Source organism: Camelus ferus, chromosome 30 (genome assembly GCF_009834535.1).
Source record: "Camelus ferus isolate YT-003-E chromosome 30, BCGSAC_Cfer_1.0, whole genome shotgun sequence".
Classification (NCBI taxonomy): Eukaryota; Metazoa; Chordata; class Mammalia; order Artiodactyla; family Camelidae; genus Camelus; species Camelus ferus.
The window spans coordinates 12,300,721-12,325,146 of record NC_045725.1 but is presented as its reverse complement, the minus strand read 5'-3'; the positions used below and the strand labels follow the sequence as shown (position 1 = coordinate 12,325,146).

General features: G+C 44.8%; 1 protein-coding gene across 3 annotated transcripts in view; it reads right to left on the bottom strand.

Annotated features, from left to right (window-relative positions):
* The window catches only part of SETBP1 (SET binding protein 1), a 363,259-nt gene that overhangs the window by 22,704 nt on the left and 316,129 nt on the right, over positions 1 to 24,426 (bottom strand). For all 3 annotated transcript variants that reach the window (XM_032470525.1, XM_032470524.1, XM_032470523.1), the window contains exon 5: positions 5,155 to 5,325. In XM_032470525.1, the coding sequence (XP_032326416.1) occupies positions 5,155 to 5,325 (171 nt within the window). The remainder of the gene's footprint in view (positions 1 to 5,154; positions 5,326 to 24,426) is intronic.

The window sequence follows — 24,426 nt, the reverse complement described above, 5'->3', positions numbered from 1 at the left end:
AGAAGGTTTCGGTGTGAAGGGGTCTTCAGGGAAGGACAGAAGCTGGCAGACCTGCTGGGTCCTGTCATGGTCCAGAGCTGAAGGGAGGGGGCTCTCCAAGGGCTTCCCGTTTAGCAGAGCCCGCTGGGCAAACAGTCACTCTGTGCGGCTTCAACACGGGCCCGTGGGTAGCACTTTTCAGAAAATTATTTGTTTTTAAAATAAAGCTTTAATTTCTCTAGATCTTTTTTTTGAATGTTTCCTACTGTGTATTTTAAATGATTAATCTGGACTTACAGAAATCTGTTTTACAACTTGAAGACTTCTTCAGTTTGTATACTTATGGCTCCTGGATGTTCCAGATCCTATTAACTAGCCCATTTATTTGACTATATTGGTTCTTTTTGAAAGACAAGATGTTTGGCTGAATTGACCCCCATTCTTTTGGTTAGGAGTATCTGATCATGATTCCACATAGGACAAAAAAACAAATAAAATAAATTATTTTACAATCCTTAAATTCCTGTGCATTGTTTTTGCACCTAGATACTACTTCATCATTTGGGGCCTCTCTCCATAAATGGCAGTAGGTTAAGAGAAAAATCAGGCATTCTAGAATTTGGGAGTTAGAAGCAATTTTCACAATCATTTTGCTCCAGCTACTAGAATACTGAATTTCATTCTGATTCCACTAGAATTAAGAATTCACTCTTTAATCTGTAAAGATAATTTTCAAGCCTCAGGTTTGGCACCCTGATGACAGGTATCGGTCATTTCTGACTGGGTGGATAGTTTGGTTTAATAACTAAATGGCTTACCCAATATCAGCCTTTGCTTTAGAAGTAAAATGTCTAAAAGCTTAACAGACTTGTGAAATTTAAATATTTTTCACTTACTCATAGTCTCTGATCGTTTTAAGCAAGGCAGATCATAGAGTTTGGGAGAATGATGGATTCGCCTTGAGACGAAACAGATACAAAACCACGCGCTAAGAGCTGAGCTCCCTCCACTTCCCTGTGTCATCTGTGAGCTACACCTTGAGCAGGTGACATCTGGTGACAGCAGCCCTGATGTATGTTTTTTTTTTCCTACTTGGATTTAACATGAGAGAGCATCTGAGTGTGTGTGTGTGAGAGAGAGAGAGAGAGAGAGAGGAAAAAGAATGAAATGCCTGTTCGCTTTTCCATCACTACTGCTCCAGACTTCCAGATGCAAAACTACAGAAATATTTCTCATGGTGTTTTATGGAGTTGTTACAAAATTTGTAACGTACTTGACAATACAGTCTCATCTTAAATACAAAGGGCAGGGGAACGTTTCAGTAGTGAACTCGTGCGTTCTCTACACACCACATAATCTCCCGGAGCAGTTAGTTCAACAAGAAGAAGAAAAGAAAAATTAGGCTCACTTATTCAGGTACCGATTATCTGGTGTGGTTATTAAATCATTATTGGGAGACTGCAATAGAAGTTATTTCAAATTACGCATCATTTTGAACAAACTTGATTGAAGCTTTCAGTGCATTAGCCCTAATTACTCACAGTAATGATGCAGTGCTCCCTTGAACCAGACCTCCTTTGTTGTGCCAGGGGACAGTGGCTGATCAATAGCTATTGAGCAGCTGGATCACGAAGGCTGACCTGCCTGAGCGCCTGTGGCGGCCACTACCATCCCTCCCTCCCTCCCGGTAGCTCACAGACGACATGGCCTCAGCCTGGGTACCCACTCCTGCAGCTCCTCTTCCGCCTCCTCCCCCAGATCACTAACTTTATCATCACCATCACTCTCTGGCTCTGAGATGCTAAGAAGCTGCCTTAAACACACACAGACATACACACGCACGCGTGCGTGCACACATGCTAGAAAAGACATATTTTTAAACCTCCAACCCAAGTTCATTTCTTCCACATTATGTTTATAAAATAAGGTGGGAAAGTTTGCTTTCGTTTTTTTTTTTTACCCAAGATCACCTGTTTGAGAAAGCACCCTTTGGACTACAGGCTGATTAATTATTCGACGCGTATTTACAACAGCCCATCACACGTCTGTCAAATCTGTCAAATGTCTTCCATTTGCTTGGTAAGCAGTTCCAGCGTCAAGCCTGTTTTTCTCAGCTGTCTCGCACCTTGTTTGGTCCTGTGTGAGCACACAGCTACTGCCTCATGATCATTCATTTCACTCAGTGATCATTTATTGAGCATCTACATACGCAAGGAACTGTACTAGATAATTTAGTTTCCGTTATGTTTAAATAAAACGAATTTCTAATTAATTGAATTATTTCCGTATTTTTTAATCTGAATAAAGGATTCCTTAAATTAACTTTGCTTTATAAGTCACTTAATTTATGCTTCTTTTCTTTCTTTCTTTCTTTTTTTGTCTGCACTTGTCTGGGTCTTCAAGACCATCCTGTAGAAATGATGACCCATTGAAAAATAAGCTGATTTCTGTATATAATCAGAAGTAATTCTGACTTACGTTACTGACAGTGAAAGACAGGACGCTAAAGAAAACAGCAATTAAGGGAGTAGTCTTATCAGAAATACGTGTGACTAATGTAAAGCATCCTTTTGAATGAAATCAAGCCCAGAAACCATTAACAACTATTAACAGCTTTCTGTATGCTTGACTTTGGTTAAAGCATCAAATTACGAGTTTCACTAACTGTTCTCTAAAAGGAGTCCATAATTAGGGAGAAAGGACTCTGTCTTTGACACTCTTGGGACTATGACAGAAGTGAGATTCCATCGGAAATCAGGCAGTAAGGAAATCAAGAAATTTCCAATCCAATTGCATGACCTCAGGAAAATCTTTGAATCTCGAGAGCGTTGGTTCCTTCACGTGTGAAACAGAGCATTGGACATGAGCCCAGCCTGTGTGACCCTGAGTCTCTGAGGTTGGTGGGAAGACATTCATCTGCGGGGAGCAGAATCTCAGGAAGGTCCGGCCTCCAGCACCTGGAGGAGATCGCTAGCCTGTTTTCCCGCAAAAGCTCTGCTCAGACCCGGAAATGGGACCAAATCTGTGAAATTCTCATGAGGGTCTCAGTTTAACACTGCCAAAAATAAACAGCCCATTCCTGCATCCTGAAACAGGAGAGCTTTGGCTCCGCTCTGATTACCAGAGAGGCAGGTTTAAAAGTTTAATATCCACCTGTGTCTGCGCCCGTTTGGCATATTTGGAAATTACTGAACACAGATAGAGGAGGCAAGCCCACAGAAGTGTGCGGTCCCAGGAACCCTGTCTCTCATGCTGCATGGACGGAGTTCAGGAAAGGAAAATGGGGGACCACCTGTCTTTTGCCTCTGGGAAATATCTGTGCTTGGCAAGCAAAGGCGGAAACACGCAGGCTAATTTCTAGATCCATAAAGGGAGGTCTCCAGAGCTTAACCGACAAGTTTGAAGAAGCAATTATCTGGGTGAGTATGCAGACCTCGGCCCAAATCTTTTGCTCCAGCCGAGTGATGACTTCCCAGAGTTCCAGGCATGGGACTCTGTCGACACTGCTCCCTCTGCCTGGCTGCCCTCCTCCCCACAAGGCACTGCTGATCCATCAAGTCTCAGGGCAGCTTCGTCCCCATTCCTCTGACTCTACCTCATTGCTGGCATCATTCACCTGACATTTCCATCCAATACTCTTCACTTCACAACTAGCATGTGAACGATGTGAAGATTCTTGATCGTATTTGAAAGAGTAGCCCCTTTCTTCAGAGCAAGAGTTCCCAAGTGGCTGTGAAGAACACCATTTCCAAGAGGTACTGAGAGTTATTCACAGAGAGGGGAGTTTTGTGGTCAGGTAGGGTGGTGAAATTCTGTGTCTCTCCCTCCTGGAACCTCACAGTGCACACTGGTCAATTAAAGGCTCTGAAAACCTCCGCAGAAATGAAGCCAGGTGCAATGCAGTCTCCCTTTCCCTCACTTAACTATGAGAACATCTTTATCACAAAACACCTACTCATGTTTTGTGAAACTCAGTTTGAGAAGTGTCATTCCAAATATTTCTTTCTATTATTTCAGTTAGGCTCATTTTTTTAATTGCCCCATGATTCCCACAAAGGAGTTAGGTACGTAGAGTCTTGTGCTTAAAGCAACCTGCTGATTTAGGAGGTGAGTTTAGAGTGAATATCAGTAATGAGTCTCTTCTTGGGCTTCTAATCAAAATAGGCATTTCTAAACACCACAGTGTGGGTAACATTTACCAGTGTATTAATTCAACAAATTTCCTGGAACGTGCCATCATTCCGTGTGTCGTGAAGATGGCAACAGCTAAATTGTGGATTCTACCTCTGAGGTACATACGATTCTGCTACAAGAGAGAAGTTAAACGGAAGCATTTCTTAGGTAGTCTAGGAGGGGGCGGCCAACATGTGGCAGAGACACTAAATGCTGCCGGCATTCAGAGCAGGTGCGGTCACTGAGCCTTGGAGATCAGTGGGATGTGACGAGGACCTGAGTAAGGCTGTCCTCAAAGGCAGGTTTGAAGCCAGGTCCAAGACCTGCATTCCTGGCAAAGTGGAGTTGGTGCAGGGACTGGTGGGAAGTGATGGGGGAGCGGAGGAAGGCAGAGCATATGGGGCATCTGAGTAAGGAGTCTATATTTTATAAACTGCCAGTGAGGAGTCTGGTGACTACTGGGGAATTCATGACATCATGGGGTAGAATGAATCAAAGCCTCAGGGAAACCCTGATTCCTGTCTCCCAACCCCGGTGAGCTCGGGAGGGGGTGAAATGCAGCGGTCGACAGTCCGCATGTTGGACCTGAGTTGGAATCCTGACTGTCCCCACGGGTTCCTGGGGCAAGTTCCTTTACCCTTAGCTTCCTCTTCTGGGATGAAGACACAAGTATTTATTTCACGGAGTTCTTGTATGAGTTACATGAGATAACATATCCAAGGTCCTTGATGCAGAGATTAGTAATGACTGAGGATTGATAAAGAGTAATTAGCACTGTTGCTGACCCTCAGATGGCCTTGGCCTCCAGGTTCTGAGATGATCTCCTTGTCTTAGACCTCCTCCCACCTGAAGAAGCCCCTGCTGACACGGTTGACACACCTGTGTCTGCGGGAGGTTGGCTGAGCAGAGAACTCTTACCTGCATTCATAAGCACACTCCCAGAAGGCCTTCTCCATACCCACCTTCACCGGGGTGAACCCAGAGCAGCTGGAAAGTGCTCACCTGCGTCTGCTGTGGCCGCAGATGCGGCGAGGAGGGACAGCACCGGGGCTGGGGGGATTGCAACTCCGTCGACTGTGGCTGGCTTCTTCCTGGTCATCATGGCGGACACAGCGCCCTCGCTCTTGCTATGCATTGCCGTTTGGTCCACTTTTAAGTGGGGACTTGGCATCCCTGAAAAATAATAAGCCCCAAACCCTGCAGTTACTTTAAAGAAACAGGAAGACAGACAGCATAAAACCTGAAAATGAGCACAGGAAACTGTCAAACGATCTGACCTCCTCGTGGTACAAGGATGACACTTTAGAATGTTTAAAGAAGAAGAAGAAAAAACAAACTTAGATGCATGACTGCTTTGGGTTTTGCGGCTGAAGTTAGTGGAGATGACATTCCAGGTTGGCTGCCTGGACGTGAGGGTCAGGCACAGACCTAATAAAGCAATGGAATCCATCACACACTCTTTGCCTTCTACGGGTCAGGAAGCCTGTCTTCACAGAGGTAGTGCTGTGCGCAGCATGGAGGGGAGGCGTGGACCCCGCCCTACTGAGGCTTCCCATCTCACCCATGAGCTGGGGAGACGAGATGGAATGAGAAGGGAAAACGGGGGAACCAGCACGGGCAGGCTGGGTGTTATGTGTCCTGGGTGCTTGCGGAGTTCTCAGGAGGTTGCGATTTGTGTGGGAAGACATGAGGAAAAGCTTCCCAGAGCTCATGCTGGAGCAGCAAGGGTGAAGGAAAGGCGTTCGCGGTGCCAAGAGGTGTCTGCTAAGTCCTGGGTGGAGAATGAGGACCATTCAGACAAGAGACCAGCCTACTGGAGGTCAAAGATGCACTTTGGGGACCGCAGTGTGACAGGAGTCACCAGGTCAGGTGAGAGCTGAACCTGGGGGTCTGGTCATAATAATATGACAAGTAATAGCAGTACTGAGCATCGTAAGTCATGTCTTTATGAGGCTGAAAAGCCTGGGTGGGCTCATAGGAGGTGCGTCTGTGAGGGCGGGGAAATTCACTACATAACAAATTGCAAGAGTGGTCCTGGAGCCTTGTTTTCCGAGCCAGAATCCAGGCTGTCTTACTTTTCAGCTGTGTGATCACGAGCAAGTTACTTAACCTCTCCAAGCTGCAAGCTTCCTTAACTGTGCAGACGGGCTGGACCGGCGCTACCTCACAGGGGTGGCGGGGGTGTCCGTGAGTCAGCCAACACAAGGTGCTTGGGACAGAGTCTGGCCCACGGCCCACGCTACAGAAGTGTCTCCAGTTCTGATTATTCTAGTTATTCCTACTAACCCTGTTACCACCTGCTTCCTCCTCAGGCCAAACTGAAGCCAGCCAGCAAAGGCTCGGTTCTCTTCCCTGACACGACCAGGGGTTTCTGGGCACCTTCTACATCCTCAGCTGCAAAAAAAAAAGTCACTCTCCAACTCATCCACACACCAGCGCAGAGGCTGGAGTTCTCTGAATGCATGCCAAATGCTCATCCACTTAGAATTTCTTTGTTTGTAAGATGCAGGCCACTGACAGCAGCAGTAACAGAGGGGGCTTCATCATGGTCGTTCTTGACCCGAATTCCCATCCCAAACGTACAACTCTCAACGTCAGAGCTGGAAGCTTTCAGGAACTGAGACGCTAAACCCAGGTATCACCTTGGTCCACCTCACTGCTTTCTAACATCTGCCCATGATCCCTGTCTGCCAACAGGAAAAGGAGTTTTAGATTTAGAGGACCATGCGTGGGAGAACTAATTAGGCAGCTGAAGGTTTAGGCCTAGAAGAATAGATATGTATTCCATTTGCCCATTCATCCATCCGACACTTTTGAGCACCTACGATCTGTCAAACTGGGGACTCGAAAGAAAGTTAGACACAGTGCCTGACTTCTAGAATTTTGCAGCTGCCTACAGGAATTGTCAGAGAAATGAACAAATAATTGCACAAGAGGTAAGTCCTATTTCCGACATCTGTCCAAGGTGGTAAGACATGGGTGTGGGAGGGAGACGCTAACTGCACACCTATGTCCACTGAGGACACATGGCCCTAGTTTCACACCTGGAAAAGGCACCTGTGACCACGTCAGGAAGAAAGTCACGTTGACATTTTCATTTACCTTCAACTACATTCCTCCCACTCTCCAGTCCCAATCTCTGAAACTTCCACGGGAGGTGCTGCGAATAACAGCACCGTTTGGCTTTTTTGATTCCATATTTCATAGCATTTTGACTGTGGGAGTAGACGGACATCAAATTCTACGACAGAGAGATTGCAAAGCACAGCCATCAGGAAATCAGGGCGTGTGGCAAACACGTATATGAGCCCTGGATGATGCCTGTTTGTAAACCATGCAGGTGCGCCAGGGTCCGGCGAGATATACATACAGTAAACGTAAAAGGCAAGCAGAATTATCTGCATGGTGGTACATCCAAACAGCCAACGGTGGTTATTCTGAGGAAGGAGAGCACAGGGAAGATGAGTGATGGAGTTTTTGCTTTGTTTCCCTAGCCTTCTTGAATGTTAATATTTTTAAAACCACAAACATATATTAAACTCTACTTCCATTCAGAAAATAAATATAGTTTGGGAAGAATCTAGAAGTCTATCTGAGAACTGGTCACTAGGGTAGCCTGAATGATCTGCTTGAATAACTGGCTGTTAACAAATCTGCGATGGGACAGCAGCCCTGAGTCTGATGAAAACGCCTCACTGTGGTACCCTGCCCCACCGTGGTCCAGTTCCCGTCAAATGGACGTGGGCATCCTTTGCCACGCATGCCTCTGGAACTCTAAAGCTGCCAGAGTTCGGCTGGATTTTCATTTGGAAAAACTCACTGACCTGTCTGTCCTGTGGACACATGTGGGGCAGGTAGTTCTTTGTTCAGTTTATGATATACACAGGGACGGAGCCAATGAACAGGATTAGCAGACAGACATGCAGCTCTCACTTGGGAAGAGACTGATTTCAAGCCATTTCAGTTGTACCCTTTTTCATGGGGATGTCCACAATCCAGATCATTCCATTAAAGATCCAATCACACCTCTACCAGATGGACTCTGCTGCTCAAGTGTTTATGGCACAGAATATGTCAAAAGTCACAAAAATGACACTAAAAAGGTCTATAATTCAGACTGTCACTACTTAGCTGTCCTGAAAACCCTAGATAATTCAGGATTTTCTGGATGATAGTACTGTTTGCTAGTTGTCATCCAGTGAATCTGGGAATCAAATTAGAAAAAAGTACGGACATTTTTTTCAGACAGTTTTGAATTTTGAAAGGATTAGGGAAACAATCCCAGAAACAGTATATGTGAGCGAGAATCCTGAATGAACCTTAAACAAAGGCACATGTAATCCAGAAAATCTCCCTGAGAGCAGAGGTCTCGGGAGCCTGGAATGGGCGACTTCCCCATGGGAGACCACACTGGGCAGGCTGGCCATGGGAAGGTTTTGTTTCCCTTCATTTCACGTGGCAGCTGATGCTCCATGGACAGGCACCCAAAGGACCAGATGAATGAGAAACAGTTCAGAACCCAGTTCTCACAAATGCTGGGTGATGGCAGAATGGTGGGATGTTTGGCACATTCCTTCCCAGCTCGGGTCTGGCTGCTCTCCCTCCAGGGGAAAGAGATTTTTGAGGCTGGAGACTGATCATAAAGAAACCGAGATACAGTAAGGTACTGACCGGACCACTGAAATGTGGCACCACTGCATACACTGGGGCAGGAAGGAAAGGAAGGATGGCTTTGATCTTGGAAAAGATCATGAGGTCACATTTGGACAGCACACTACGTGGAGAGCTCACCTGGTAGGTGTGTTCAGAGCATCCCCAAACCCCAACACAGGACGAACTGTACCGAGGCTCGCGTATTTGGAGGCCAGTACACACTTAAAGGAGGAAATAACAATGCTAATAACTTTGTGGATCCAACATCTGTTCATAATTAAGACAGCGAAGCCAAGAGAACATTTTAAAAGTTAGGTCTGTATGAAAACATTCTGTTACAACCTGTTGACCTCTATTGATACATTTTTTAAAAAAAAGTCTTTGAAACTGTCCTGCAGCCTGTCGAGGGACAGTCACTCATTTCCAGAGGAAATTTCTCACAGACCACTTACACTCTCGCACCTCCACCTGCACACTATGTTTGCATTAGGGACTTGATTTATGGATTCCTACTCCTCCGGAGCAGAAGCGGACTTCCTGTTGCCTTGGTTACTGGGAGCGCAGTTCAAGGTTAAAGTACTCCCAAATCGGAACGCAGGAGCTGCACCCCGCCGCCAGGTTATTGACTGGCCCCGGATGCGGAAAGGTCAGAGACCAAAGCACTGTTTACTGCCTTAAGGGTGAGTCAATATCGAGTCAATAGCTTCGATATTTTGATTCTCTTTCTTCCTAAGTAGCACTTGCTGTTCAATTACCTCTGGCCCAAGTTGCTCAAGGTTACAGGGGTCATGGAGGGAAAAAGCAGGGTCTAGGGTGGCTGATTTTTCCAGGATCCCTTTAATGAGCTCTGTGACCTTGGATAATAAAAAAAAACAGCCTCACCATCGACTAATTTGTATGTTGCTCTAGGTTTATAAAGTTAGTTATCTACTTACCCCATTTTCTCTGTGGGGAAACTGACAAAAAAAAACCCTTTGTGGGGTGACTGCTATTTACTCCCCTTTCCTAGATGAGAAAATGGAGGTTTAGGGAGGTCAGACGGCTTACGTAAAATCACACAGCTGGTGAGAAGTGGTAAGAACTAGATTCTAACTCCTGGCTGAGTCCTCATTTCACAGTTTCCTTAAAATAAACGACCTGCAGAATCATCATCCAGGAATCATACGTAATTCATTTTGTAACATCCACTGCAGAAAGTGGTCTATTTGGAAACTACTATGTGATTAATACAGACTTACTGAGCAGCTTAATTAATTTTTTTTTTAATTCCAAGATTTGTAAATGCAGATGTTTCCTGGAAATAAAACCTAGGATGGCAAAGAGGGAGAGGCTGACACCACCCGGATGGTTAGTTCCTTCCGTCACCATCCTGCCCTTTCACTGTCGGACGCAGTGTGTGGCATGGGCTGAGCAGCGTGTTTCATGGAGCGGTTAGTGACTTCTAGTCTGCAAAGACCGGTGACAGGCATTGTGCTACTTGCCCCTTGCAGCATCCTTGTGGATGACAAGAGGCAGATGGGAAAACTCCCAATTCACAAATTACAAGACAAGACACAGAGGACCAGGTGATGTGCCCACACCCACATATCGCACGTGTGAAGGAAGTGATGCTGGTATCCGTGCCTCCTGACTCAATTTAATGTTGTTTTCTGTCTCATCATATGTTGACTTTTGGATAAACCAGTAAATAATTTTTTTTTTCCCACCAGAGGAAACTCTTCCTGAAAACTTGATAATAATTCCGTTTCTCATATACTGGTTGTCTGTTTGAATTCTTCCATTGTTCTTTTTTTTCTTGTTTGCAGATGAACTTTACTCATAATAAGGGGATACAGGTTAACAAAAGAAAAGTGAATCAAGAGATAGATACCCTTGGGGCTCATAGACATAGATTACAAACTTGTGGGTGCCAGGGGGGTGGGAAGGGACAGACTGGGAGTTCAAAAATTGTAGATACTGACAGGCATATGTAGAATAGATAAACAAGATTATACTGTGTAGCACAGGGAAATATGCACAAGATCTTGTGGTAGCTCATGGTGAAAAAGAATGCTGACAATGAATATATGTATGTTCATGTATAACTGAAAAATTGTGCTCCACACTGGAAATTGACACAACATCATAAACTGACTATAATTCAATAAAATTAAAAAAAAGAAATAGATATCCTTGGGATTTGGAAAATAATACTTTTTGGTGCCAAAGTCAATAAAAATGTTATTTTTGTTGCATTACTTCATTCATTAATTCAACAAATATTTATTGAGCATCTCCCATGCCAGGGGCATGACACTGGTCAAAACAGCCAAAGTCCCTGTTTTCTAAGAGTTACATGCTAATTATATCTGCGTAGCATAAAGGTAGCTGCTACTTTTTATAAGGATATTGAAAGACCTGAACATGCTTTTTTAATCATCAAACAGCAGAGTCTTTTCTACCTATCCAGTATCTTTGGGTGGATTTAGTAAAAGACATCTCACCTAGGTGGAGATGTTCAAGGACCCAGATCTTTAGCAAAGAGAGGGACACCATTGTGAAAATCTGAAAAAGGGTATGGCTTCTTGTGTACACATGTACCCCCACTGCTCATGGTTTAGGGAGAGGGGCATGGGTTGGCTTTTGGCACCTTTCTTCCCTCAAGCCAGGTGCTATGAACAGCGAACAACCTGCTCAATCATGGGTGGTGGCGGGGGGAGGGTACAGCTCAAGTGGCAGAGTGTGTGCTTAGCATGCTCGAGGTCCTGGGTTCAATCCTCAGTCCCTCCGTTAGAAAAATAAATAAACCTAATTACCTTCCCCCTTCAAAAAATAAATAAAATAACAATAAATAAATATATTAAAAAACTATTTTAAAAAGTAAGCATGCAAACTAACAAAAAATAAAGTTGAAAACAAAATTGTGTGACAGTGTGATTACAACTAGGCCAAAATTATTAAAAAAAAATCGTGAGTAGTGGCCTTATCAACATGTGTTTTGTGCCAAATGAGTTTACCTTCATTCTAGGACCTTGGGAGATGAAGTTCAGGCAAGGTCACTCTTACGCAGAATACTACTCAGTGAGCCTGGAGTCAGTCATTGTAAAATCAGCAGTTATTTGAATGTCAACTGGCACAACTCAGAAGATGGGATGTCTGCCTTTGCAGAGAAGGTTTAGAAGCTGAGAGTGAGATGAGACAGAAACACTTAGAAAACTAAAACCAAATGAGACAGGAAGCCAAACAAGTCCTCCATGAGTCAGGAGGGGAAATGAGATCCCAGTGGGGTCTGAGGTGGGCTTATGCTCATCCATACATTAATTCAATATACACTGAGAGCCTGTAACTGCCAGGAACCACTAAGCACAGGGAACGCGAACCCTCTCTGAATGGGGCCAACCATCCACTCAGGAAGACAGATCCAAGTACAAAAGTCTGAGTTGTGACTGATGAGTGGAATTTAGTAACTAGAAGTGGAGAGAGGGCCTGCCAGGGCTGGGAAATGTCAGAGAGCAAAGGCAGAAATAACAAGTCTTCTTTGTGTAACCGAGACGAGAGCGCTTGGACTGCGCTGTAAAAGCCAATACTGAAAGACATGTTTGGGAAAGCAGGTGGGAAAAACAAAATGCACATCTCACTGTCAGGCAGAGACAGTGTCTCCCTCCCACATCCATGTCTCACCATATGGGACAGACTTCACCAATAGAACTTACCTCTTGTTATGTAATTATTTGTCCATTTCTCTGACAATTCCCAGTAGGCAACTGCAAAATTCTAGAAGTCGGGAACCAGATCTAACTTTCTTTTGAGTCCCCAGCCTGATAGATCCTAGGTACTCAAAAGTGTTGGATGGATGAATGGACAAATGGAATACACATCTCTTCTTCTGGGTCCAAACCTTCTGGGGAAGCTGCCCTGATTACTTACGTCCACACAAGGTCCTCTAATCTAAAACTCCGTTTTCAGCACAGTATAGAGCAGAGGTGAAGGATGTATTCTCTGGAGTAAGACTACCTACATTACTTGCTGTGTGATTTAGGGCAAGTCATACCAATTCTCTGTGCTAAATGTCCTCATCTGTTAAACGAGGACATTGAGGATTAAAGGCATTTATATATTGTGGTAGACAGAAAATAAGGTCGCCCCCTCCCTTCTGATTCCTAGAACCGGTGAGTGTGTCATGCAACATGGCAAGGGGGGATTAAGGGTGCAGATAGAATCAGTGTTGCTAAGCAGCTGACCTTGACATCTGGAGGGTATCCTTGATTATGAGATGGTCAAGATGTAACCAAAATGTTCTTTAAAGCAAAAGAAGGCAGTAGAAGAGAAGAATCTGAGAAAGAGATGTGGTGAGGGATGGAGGGTGGGAGACAGGCTATGTTGCTGACTTTGAAGATGGAGGAGGAGGGATACGAGTTAAGGAATGCAAATATCCCCTAGAAGCTGGAAAAGGCAAGGACGGGTACTCTCTCCTAGAGTTTCCAGAGAGGAGAGCAGCCTTGTGAATACTTTAATTTCAGCTCAGTGAGGCCCATGTTGGACTTCTGCCCTCCAATACTGTAATACAACACATTTGTGTTGGTTAACTACTGAATTTGTGGAAATTTGGTATAGCAGTAATAGAAAACCCAGTACATATAAAAACACTTATTACAGTGCCTAGATAGAGGGAGCAATTCTCAACTGTAACTCAGTTGTGTTAACTATTAAGAATTCTTAGCGCCACATTGTCTTAGTACTAATTGTTTGATTTTAAACTTATTTCATATGTTCAAGTCATGTATGTCCCCTTAAAGATTTAAGTTCCTTAGGAAGCAGAGATTTTATATTCTTTTCTTACACCTTCTTAGTGTAAGGCTGATGCAAAGAAACAATTCAATTAATACTTAGAATCAACGAATTGTACCAGAGACAGTTTGTCAATATGAAGCTTAAGACACTAAGGTTCCGAGACACTGAGATGTCACAGGCTTTGCCCTACACTTACTGGATGAACTTGAACAAGGCTTGGAAACTCATCTTGCTTCAGTTCCTCTTGGTCAGAATATATTGCAGCTCTGCTATTCTCAGTTTTCTAGATTCAGAGAAACCAGTGAATAATCTGATTATTCTTGCTTCTTAATTTAGAAGTGAAGAAAAGGGTAGGGGGAGGGTATAGCTCAGTGGTAGAATGTATGCTTAGCATACACAAGGTCCTGGGTTCAATCCCCAGTATCTCCCCTCAAAATAAATAAATAAGTAAACCCAATTGTCTCCCCCACTAAAAAAAAATTTAAAAAATAAAAATTTTTTAAATGAAGTGAAGAAATGCGCTGAGAAGGGAACATTTTGTCTATTGGAACTTCACAGAGACTTACGCTGAAGAGTACTTAATGCAGTAAATTCTAATGGTGTCGGAGTCAGTCTCTCCTGATCCTACAGTGAGAAAGTCAGGCCAGATAAAAGGTATTTTCTAGAAGCGTCCAATGATATCACCCAGAATGGAAATATGGCAAACATAAAAATTGCAAAGAGGAGACATCTCAAGTTAGAGGTTTTTAATCTTTCTGTATGTCAGACATCAGAACCTCTTCTTAGGGGAAAAAAACAAACAAACACACACACATAAAGAACATATTTTGTACACAGATAAAGGTTCAAAGATACTTTTAAGTTCAGGTTAGTACTCTTGTTTGCCTAAGTCAATTCATGTACATAAGACACACACACACACACACACACACACACACACACACACCCCCAAAAGGACTAAGCACAGATAGATAGAACCAAACAAATGCTGATGTAATTGGTCCCATGCTTAAAAAAATATAGACAGTAGAAAGGTAACCGTTCTCTGAAAAATATAACAAAGGGATTTTCAAAAGATTCTAACAAGGGAAAAAAGGATGCATACATATAATTAAAGCTGATTTAGCAGCACAGTGCACCAACCAACATCCTTGGTGATCGGGTAGGTTGGGCATTTGCTACTGACGCACATAAAGCCTGTTACAGTCTTCATCAATAGATGCGCACAAAGGGGGCTTCAGCAAAGTCAAATCAAGGCAGTTTAGAGTTGGAAGGGAGCTAGTCCAGTCCTTCCTTGGCAATTCAGCCCCAGAAAAGGGATGTGACTTGCTTTGCCCAGTGTCACCCAGAGAGGGTGGCAGGACCGTGCCTCTGACCCCAGCCATATTCCTGGACTGTCTCAGGCCAGCATGTGGGCTTTGAGCTGCAGGATTACATTCTGAGATGTCGCGGAAGCAGTCTTCCTGCTCTCCTGGATGCATGCTTGCTATTCTGTACCCACTGGGCAGCTTTAAACCAGACCAAGCCCAAAATGGCAGATACAATTCCACCTAGGAGACGACTGGCCTCAGATTCTCCCTCATGTGAAGGGCTTAGTAGTCAAGGCTGGTTAAAACAAGCATCTTTTGGAGCGTCTTCCTTTTTACCTTTTGAGCACAGAGCGCATCTGCATGGTAACACAGACCGCGATGCTAACTGGGTCACCTTATTTGCATTTTGATTACTGCTTATTTAGAAGCCACACTGAGAAAAGAGAGCTTGATATCAGATTAAATGCATGTGTGTCTATAAATATATGTATAAATAGATAAATGCATATGTGCTGGTTTGTGAAAGATCAGTCTGATACGTACTCATCTCTCAAGAATATATCTGTAGGAGTCTGGCCACGTATGGGTGTTAGGGTCATAACTGTGGTTACGGAATTTAACTGTTCTCCTCAGTGTGATGTCACCCACTGTATAGATACGTTGTCATCCAGAGAAGTCAGCTTAGCGTACCTCCCCCTTATTAAGCAGTCATTGCTCTTTACATGGGAACATTGCATTGTTCTATGAGCTTTGCTGAATGCCCTTTCTTCAGACCACCTACTTCGTTCCACTATTTGAAATTATCCTATAGAATGCAAACACGCTGTGACTGTGTGCAGACATACACATACAGACATAGGATGTGTGCTCGAAAAGCTCTCCTCTTTTTGCAACAGAAGAGAAAAAAAAATCACAGAACCTCAGACCCATCATTAGATAGACCTCCTAATCTTTATCTGCAGTAGTTCAGTCAGACGAGCTAATACCATGATGATGGCTTTGAAATCTCTTAGGAATTGGATGGGGAGATGTGATAGTGATGAACTCCCGGCTAATAAACACAGAGTGCTTATTTCGGCAGAATGATCAATTTCTAGATGTCCCGAGGCTTGTCTGATACAGTTGATTTACTCATCCTCGCTTACCTCACTAATAAAGCCAAAGTCCACCATCAGATTACAGAGGTGCCTAGAAATTCTTAAAGGGGCAGAAGAAAGCTAAGGTAGCATTCATCAAATTCTTCCGAGCCTCGCTCTGAGCATCCCTCCTGGACCACAGTCCTTGAAACCCCGGCTGCCTTCCTCGCTGGTCCTCTCCACTCAGTAGACTTTGGGCTAGTACAGTGATACAGACAATTAATTTGTTATCTTGTTAGTGGAAATTTAATGCAATGATCTAAAAGAACCCTTACATATTGTGATAAACTTTAGTGCCTCTGGGCAGCTCCCCTTCCATTGGGCTCATTTCACATCTCATCCATTATGTAAATGAGATTTGGAAATAGTTGAGTTTCACTAATGTAGCTCAACTCTGATGGATTGGAGAGAGCCGGTCCTACTGAAACTAATGAGGTTAAATGCATCTCAGCGTTTCTTTCTACTTGGCTGATTACGCGAGCCTCTGTTCAAGAAATGGGATGCAGTGCATTTTTTTTTCAGCCATCGTTTAAGGAAATCTCACTGTTGTCAGACCCCAAAGTAGCCCCAAATAAGTTTGGTTTGGATAATGCCTGTGTTGGTTCCAACATTGCATGGTGCACAAACAGAGCTCATGGACAACGTGCCATTTTTTTACATGAAGCAAGACTGATAATATGCTCTAAGATGGAAAGGGAGTATTTTAATCGTTAGTACACGCGAGGAAGTCTTTCAGTCACCAGAGAAGAGTCAGGGGAAATTTCTAGAAATGGACAATGGGGATGAAGAGTGCTTGGGGGGCTTGAGGTCAGAGAAGGAGGTAGTCACTGATTAAGTCTGGAACTGGAAAGCGACTGCTGCATTTGATTCAGAGTCACAAGGAGTCAGTCCAGTTACCCAAGGGCCCAGTCTTAAGACAAAGATAAAGAAGGACTTCTACAGTATACAGTTCACTTCAAAAACCGTGAAACAGGAGTTCTAAAGCTTGGAGGCAGGATGCTTTTTTGAAAAAAAAAAAAAGTAGTAAGCATTTCAGGAGAAACAGTCTCAGACTATTGAGGGTCATGGAATCACAAAGGTCACGATGAGATGCTAAATATCAAAAGTATCTGTCAAATTATTTTGTCTTTATTTAAAAAGGGGTAGGCGAGTTAAGTGGAAAGATCTTTAATCTGCACGATAGCCCTCTGAGGTGGGTGGTTTGTTCAACTTTTTTAAAACAAGAAAACTGAAGCTTGGAGAGGTGAAAGATCTTGAACAAGGTCAAATACCTAGCTAAGGGACAGAGCTGGAATTCAGATCGAGGGTCTCCTGGGTTCAAGGTTACAGCCTTATGTACCGGCTCAAAACCCCTTTCCTTGTAAGTAGTGTGTTTTCTCAATTATTGGCTAATACAGTTGGACTCTGATTCTCTCATACAGAATGTTTCTGACTCCACGTCCTATTGCAATGGCTGGCACAGAGAATGTGCTTGGAATGAGCCAGCCAGGAATGACTACACGAAACGTAAGATATTTACAAGATAATTAGGATGGAGGCCACCAGATGCTCGACCGAAGGGCTGGAGATGTGGAGAAGAGATCGCTGGCCAAGTAATCATTCCATCTCTGCCCTCCCAACTAACTTCCGGCTCTGAAATCTGGGACCCCAGCAGGAAAGCTTGCCGAACTCTTAAATATTCAACATTCTCAGTAAACTGTTGGTGGGTGGCAATAAAGAAGAAGTTTTGTTCTTGCGTTAATTTACTCAGCAGAAGTTTCAGTGCCTGCAGTAAACACAGACACTGCAGGTCCTTTTGGGGACCCTTAAGGTGTAAGAAAGAATCCAGTCAAATACTTAGTTGAAGAAACAAGATGCAGGAACAAGAAATTTGAATAAAAGTAACAATCTCCTCTGAGCTGAAAAGACTGCCCACATCGCTTTCCACTGTACCTGGGGCCACGCCAGAGATTTTCCGGGGAGATTCTTAACAACTAGCATATATTCCAGAACAATAGTTGAGAATGGAATTTATCAACTCTGTAACTCATAAATACACAAAGATAAGTAATTAACCTGACTGATGAAGAGTAAGAATTTATATTCATATAGACATTATAGTAAAAGTAACAAGGTAACCAGTATGATCATTTTAAAGAAAATCAGAAATTCAAAGTAGTTCAAAGGGTTTGTTCGAGCCCACGTTCCCTCTGTTCGGACCACAGAGTTACAAGCTTACTTGCTGTCTGGACTTGGGGAACTATTTAATGTCTCTGTGCTTCCGTCTTCTCATCAATGGTGGAATTAATAATAGTACCTATTCCCTGGGCTTAAATGTGAGGATATGAAGATAAATCTCTATCTTGTACGGAGGTAAACATGTTAACACTAATTTTCCGTACTCTCCGATGAGGACGATAGGAGCGGGCAGGAGAGCCGTGACCAATCAGGGGATGAAGTGACTTCCCTGCCAGCCCCGCTAGGGCAGGGAGAGACTCACAGAGGAGGCGACATTTCACCTGGGTCTTTTAAAAGTTTGGAACCACTGGCTGAAAGGGGATGAAAGGAATTCCAGGAAGAAAAAGCAGCAGGTGCAAAGGCATGAGGCATAAAATAGAACGGCATGTTTGACGACAGGCAAGAATTCCTGTGTGGCTACAGTACAGTGTTCTGCAGGTGGTCGGGGGTGAACTGTAACAGGAGACGGGGCCCTGGGTCAGGCTGGGGATGACGCAAGGAGTCTGGATTTCACTTGTGGGTAATGGGGAGTCACGGAGGAATTCCACGTGGACACACAAACACCCAGCCACGGAGAAGAGGTGGGTTGCTCTCTGTGGGCACAGCTGTGATTTGAGGGCACAGAAGCTGCTCCCACTGGGTTTCTGAGAAGGGAGCCAGCAGAAGATAAGGTTTCTAACCAAGGGAAGAAACTCAGCCTTCGATCCTGCATGATTGCCCAGCGTGCCCTACCGTTCACTGTTCCTACTGTTTCTTTTTCCCTGCCTCAATCTTTATTGGGCAACTTGTGCATTAGAAGTTTCCTTCAAAGCTCTAGAGAGGAAACACTGATGAGTAAGTTGTGTCTCGTGCCCTGAAGACACCTAAAGCCATGTTCAAATCATGTTTTTTGTAAATCACATCTTGTTTTGTTCATTTGGACATCTCACTGCTCAGAGGAAAGAGAGGTGAGGGCTTTCAGAAAGTCACGTCTGTTCAAGAAGAGAAGTCCCCACTTAATGTCTGTGTTCTGCATACACATCTGCACTGAGGTTTTCACTTTTTCTTCCTGTCTTCAGCGGATCGGTATTTGACACAGCTTTCGAAGGACTTCATTCCCCGTGATGAGAAACTTCCCATGGATGCTCAATCTCAGATTATTAAAGAAGCTTTGAACACAGGACAGAAGATGAAGGGTTTGGGGTGAGATAGAGGAAATAACTGAACAGCAATGACTGAATGGACACTCCCCCAGGATGCAGATGGGCACCACACAGGTAGTTTGCCCAGGAGAGCAGAGATGGCCAGGCAGAGACACGCGACCATTCTCCTAAAGAAGCAGGTGTATCATGGCTTTCAGTCCTGACATCCTAACAACTTGCTAAAAATAGTCAAGATAGTTATTAATTGGCATATAGGCCCACACTAAATTCTTTTACTAAATCCAAATTTCATGGCTTGTTTAGTTTGTGAACTGAAGTCAGTCCAGCAAGTTATAAATACCCCCGGATTGATATGCACTGGAAATGTTCATATGTATATATTCATTTATCCATTTGTTTAACAAACATCTATTGTGCATCCATGATGAAGAAGGGATTTTGGCAGACCTCAGTAAAAATACTCTTGCCGCACGGCATAAAGAGGGGACAAGAATCAGTATGTGAAAAGTAAGAAGGGGCAGTTATGGTTTTCTAACTGAAGACAAGCCACACCAAAGGGACCTCTGACCAATGATTAACAGGACCAGTGAACACTGGGACGAGTTCAACACAGGAACAGCCCACATTTATGGATAAATGTGCAGTGGAGAAGGAACCATGCTGGGCTGAGGTTGTCTGGGAGATTTTGCACACCAGCCCAGGCGACTCGTTTAGATTCCTGCTGGGCGGGGGTGAGGGTCTCCCTATAGGGCGACCTCATGCGTTCACTGCGTGGTTTAAGGTCGAGAGGGAAAGACGCGGGGTGGAGGGCGGGGTGCGGGGGCTCAGGAGATGGCGAGGCCCGGGCTTAGGCGTCTCCAGCTCCGTGACTTTGGGCATGACACTTCTGTTCATCTTGAGTTTCTGTATGGCCTCTAATTCCTTCTGATTCTGCACCTTGAGTAGACAGAAGGGCCTCCCATCATCTTAAACAGGAGAGAAGTCGCCTACCCAGCGTAAGTAGATCTGAGAGCCAAATGTGGGAAATGATTCTATTTTTGAGCAGACGACAGAGCTCTCATTTCTATCAGATAAACCAAACAAAATGCAAAAGTTAACCGGACACAAAAGGCCTGGGAAGCCCAGTCGGCCCTAGGCTCATCTTTTATCGTGGGTCCCGCCCCCAGGGTGGTGGATGCTTCCATTTCAAGGTGTCCCGGGAGGGCAGCCACTTTTTAATGAGGTCCTTTTGGTTACTTCAAGACCGACTCACTGTCCTTGGTTGAAGACCAAACAATTCCATGTGTCGCTTTTAACAGAAAGCTCCTCGCAACCAAGGAAATAGGTAATATTAACTATATCCTACCTACAAAGCAACTGAGGCTCCAACATGTTAAGAAACACATTCAGGGTCTCGCAAAAAATTAGTGCAAGCAGGGATCTGAACCCAAGTCTCTCCGTCACGTGCTTTCTCTTAAACAGCCTTACTCCCCCCATGGTTATTAGAAATGCAGGTTGATACTTTAGCATCTGAACCCCAAAAAGTGACAGCAAGGTTTTCTTTAGGCCAAGGTTTAGGAAAAGAACTTTTGTCAGTAGACGGCTTTTTTTCTTAATTTTGCCTAGTTAGCCCTGGGTATAAGCAGATAATAGCCTAATGTCAGATTAAGAAGCTGCAGAACCTGTTGAGGGAGGGGGGAAATTCCGATTGAATATGCAATTAGACTACAACAGTGGAAAATCTCCGTAAACGCAGAGCTAAAAAATAATTTCCATGTTTGACTTAAGCTCCCCTAAGAAAGGAAAGGAAGCCGGAAACCAGGATTTAGGGAGCAAATGGAATTGCCCACAGATGCCAGGGGAGCAAGCAGCAAGACTTTACAAAAGATTAAAAAAAAAAATTCCCTGACTATATTTCTCAAACTTGGAAATTATTACATTTCCCAACTAATAAAACTGACAGTAAAACATTATTTTTCCAGTCTCAGTTATGTAATAAGTAGAGTGTGTTTGCTTTTATAAGCACTACTTTAAAAATAATCAAAGGTATCTGAGGGCATCCTTTTGTCAGGCCAGGAATTTGCGTGAAGGACATTCAGCTTGAAGAGGGAGTGGGGTCGAGGCTTGGGCAGGGGGATCCCCTCACTCCCCAGTGGTCTCACCGAAAGCTTGCCTGTCGTTAAAGAGGGCTGGAGGCGGCAAAGCGGTCTTCCAGCATTCATTTTAACATCTTCGATCGGGAATCCATATTCCCCTTTCTCACTTCTGAACCGGGGCCTCCTCGCCACTGCCCAGGGTTCGTCCCTGCTCATTCCTTTCAGCGTAAGCTCAAGCCGCAGGTATCCCCCCTTCCTCGGAACCTCCACATCCCTGACCTCGCAGAGAGCACCCCACCCACAGCACGGCTCTGCAGACCTGGCTTGCACTCAGCTTAGCGCTTGGTTATAGGACATTTCAAACTCACAGCATTGATCAGCACCTCACTGTCCAGCCTTGGGCAGACGAATGAATCTAAGCCTGAGATTCTTTGTGGGTAAAGCAGAACTAGAAAGAGATACCTTAAGGAGTCTGCTAAGGCTGAAATGGAGTGAATCTCTATCAAGGGTCGCGCACACGGCCTGCCTCCTAACAAGCACGCTGTTACTAACATTATTATTATTATACAGAGTCATCTTGACTTCCCCCAAAGATAATTAGTAAGTTGAGAAGAGAGTTTGTGGCTTATATTTCTATGTTTCCAACAGTGTCCGCCTGGCAAAGGGCTAGTGAGAGATCATGTGATCAGCCAGCACGTGTTTCACGGAGCTGCATCAGCGCTTGGAAAGTGCATGGGAGACACACACACAAAACCACATCACTGAGACCACTGCTTGAAGCGGAAACAAGATGGTGGTGTTTTTTTCTCTAGTCTCCGTGAGAAACATTCTACAATTCAATGAATATTATAAATCAGAGGACATGATATTTATGGTTTGAGGAATTCTGGCAGAAATAAGGGTTATTTATTATTCCATTTCAAGAAAGCAAAATGCAGAGAAAGAGGGGTTTAATGGTTAGTGTCTTTAATTCTCAAATACTATGGGGAACAAATGTTCAAGGAAAACCACTCGAAGTCTGCAGCCTAGATAGCAGAATCACAGAATAACCAAGCTGGAAAGATCGCTCCACGAATGAAGAAACAAAGGCTCGCAGAAGTCACGCTGCGTGTTGCTGGTGGAGCTACCCCAACCTGGACCTCTGCACTCTGGTCCTCTGCCCCAGTCATCCAAGGGTGGCCAGGCCTTTCATGTTAGTGGTCTGCCCAGGGGCCTGACTTCCAGGTTTCTTTTCTTATTTTGCCTAATGATTGTGAAGGTCCCATTAGGGGATATGATGAAATGAACTGGGGATGGAATGGGGTGGTCAGACCCCCGCAGAAGAACCTGTAGTCTGCTTTTGATAGTAGCTTCCAAAGAGGAAAAGCAAACAAGGGCTTCTGACACTGATAAAAGTCACCGGTAATAACAGAAGGGAGCAGACTGTGGCTTGTTCTTTGAAAGAAGAGAAACAGAGAGGGAATTCCCAGATGCCAACCCACAGTGGCCTTCAATGTTCATTGTGGGCACAAAACTTGGGCGTTTCTGGTTTTTTGAAGCTGCAGGGGGTCCTGATGATCATCTTCATCCAGAAGAGGTGCCTGGGGCCAAAAGGGACCCATTTGGCAGCTCGCTCAGTTCCACCCTCTGTTGGCCGTACTTCCTGGAGGGGCGGGGCCCGGGGGAAGCGTGCCACAGGTCTGCGGCTGGCATTTCTCGTTCCCCTCCTCCTCTTTCTGGAAAAGGGTGCCCAGCCCAGGACTGCGTCTGTGGGGGTCCCTCTCTGTTTCCTCCCACCTCTCAGAAGCAAGGAGCACTGATCAGTCGTGGTAAAAAATCGATCCAGAGTCCGTTTACCTCCGCATTAAGCCCCCACATCCAGCTGTTTTGATCTGGCAGTCCCCAGAGGCTGGGCCTGGTCTAGTGGCCATTTGTGAGGAAACAAAGAAAGAGGAGAAAAAAAAAAAAAAAAGGCTGATGATGGCAGCTTTTGGAGGTGGGTAGAGCAATCCAGCAGAGGGGGAGAGAAAAAAAATGAAAAGATGGCATTTCCCTGCAGCCGTGAAAGGAGATGGAGGAATCCTTCCTCTCCTTGGACAATAAAGGTTCCTGCTAATTTTAACCCGAGCCGGCTCTGGAAAACCTGCAGTTGGCTGTGAGTCACTGGCCCCCGGGGAACAGGAGGTGGGGAGGTGTGTGCGTGTGCGCGCGCGTGTGTGTGAGCACGCACACCAGTGTATATAATCTCGCAGTGCCCAGAGCCCTGGAGATCCTGGAACACTTCAGAAGCACAGGCCAGATTCATTAAAAACCCTGGCTACAGGCCAGCAGTTAAAATTGAAGCAGCATATTTATTGCATTTTGTTCAAATAAATCTGAAAACGTGTGAATCATATTCCTTGGAGAGATTGGGAGAAGAAGTAAACAACATTAGGCTAATACTTAACAAGCCGTGGCGGAGGGAGAGAACAAAGATCCAGAAGGTTTCCCACTAGGGGAACTCAGGGAGATGGTCGCCCCCAACCCTCTGAGGCGGGGACTGGGGGGCCACGCTCTCCTGCCACCCCCCTCCCCGTGGCTTCCGCGTTACTTTAGGGCAGGTGGCTCTGCCCTCTGTCCGGGTTTCTCAGTGGCACTGGGCACACCCCACCCTGCTCTGTGGGCCTCTGTTGCCTCCCATATGCTGACGCCGCCATCCTGCATTCTAATGGCAGCTGCAGAAATTAGATTCAATTATGGGCTTTCCTAAAATAGTATATATAAAGGGAACTCTCCCCCACCCCCACCAGCCCGGTTCTTATGAAACTCGGCAAGAGCTCTGACCAATTAGTTCCCTCTGTAAAGAAAAGGAGCCGCCGGTCAGTTTCATCACGCCTGGGCTCTGTTTCCTTTGTCGTTTGGTACCTTTCAGTGATGCTCGGAGGGGCCGATCTGCTTTAGGACGTTAACCTCCGCGTGGTGGGGACTGCCGGTTGGACTTCTGGACCTCAGT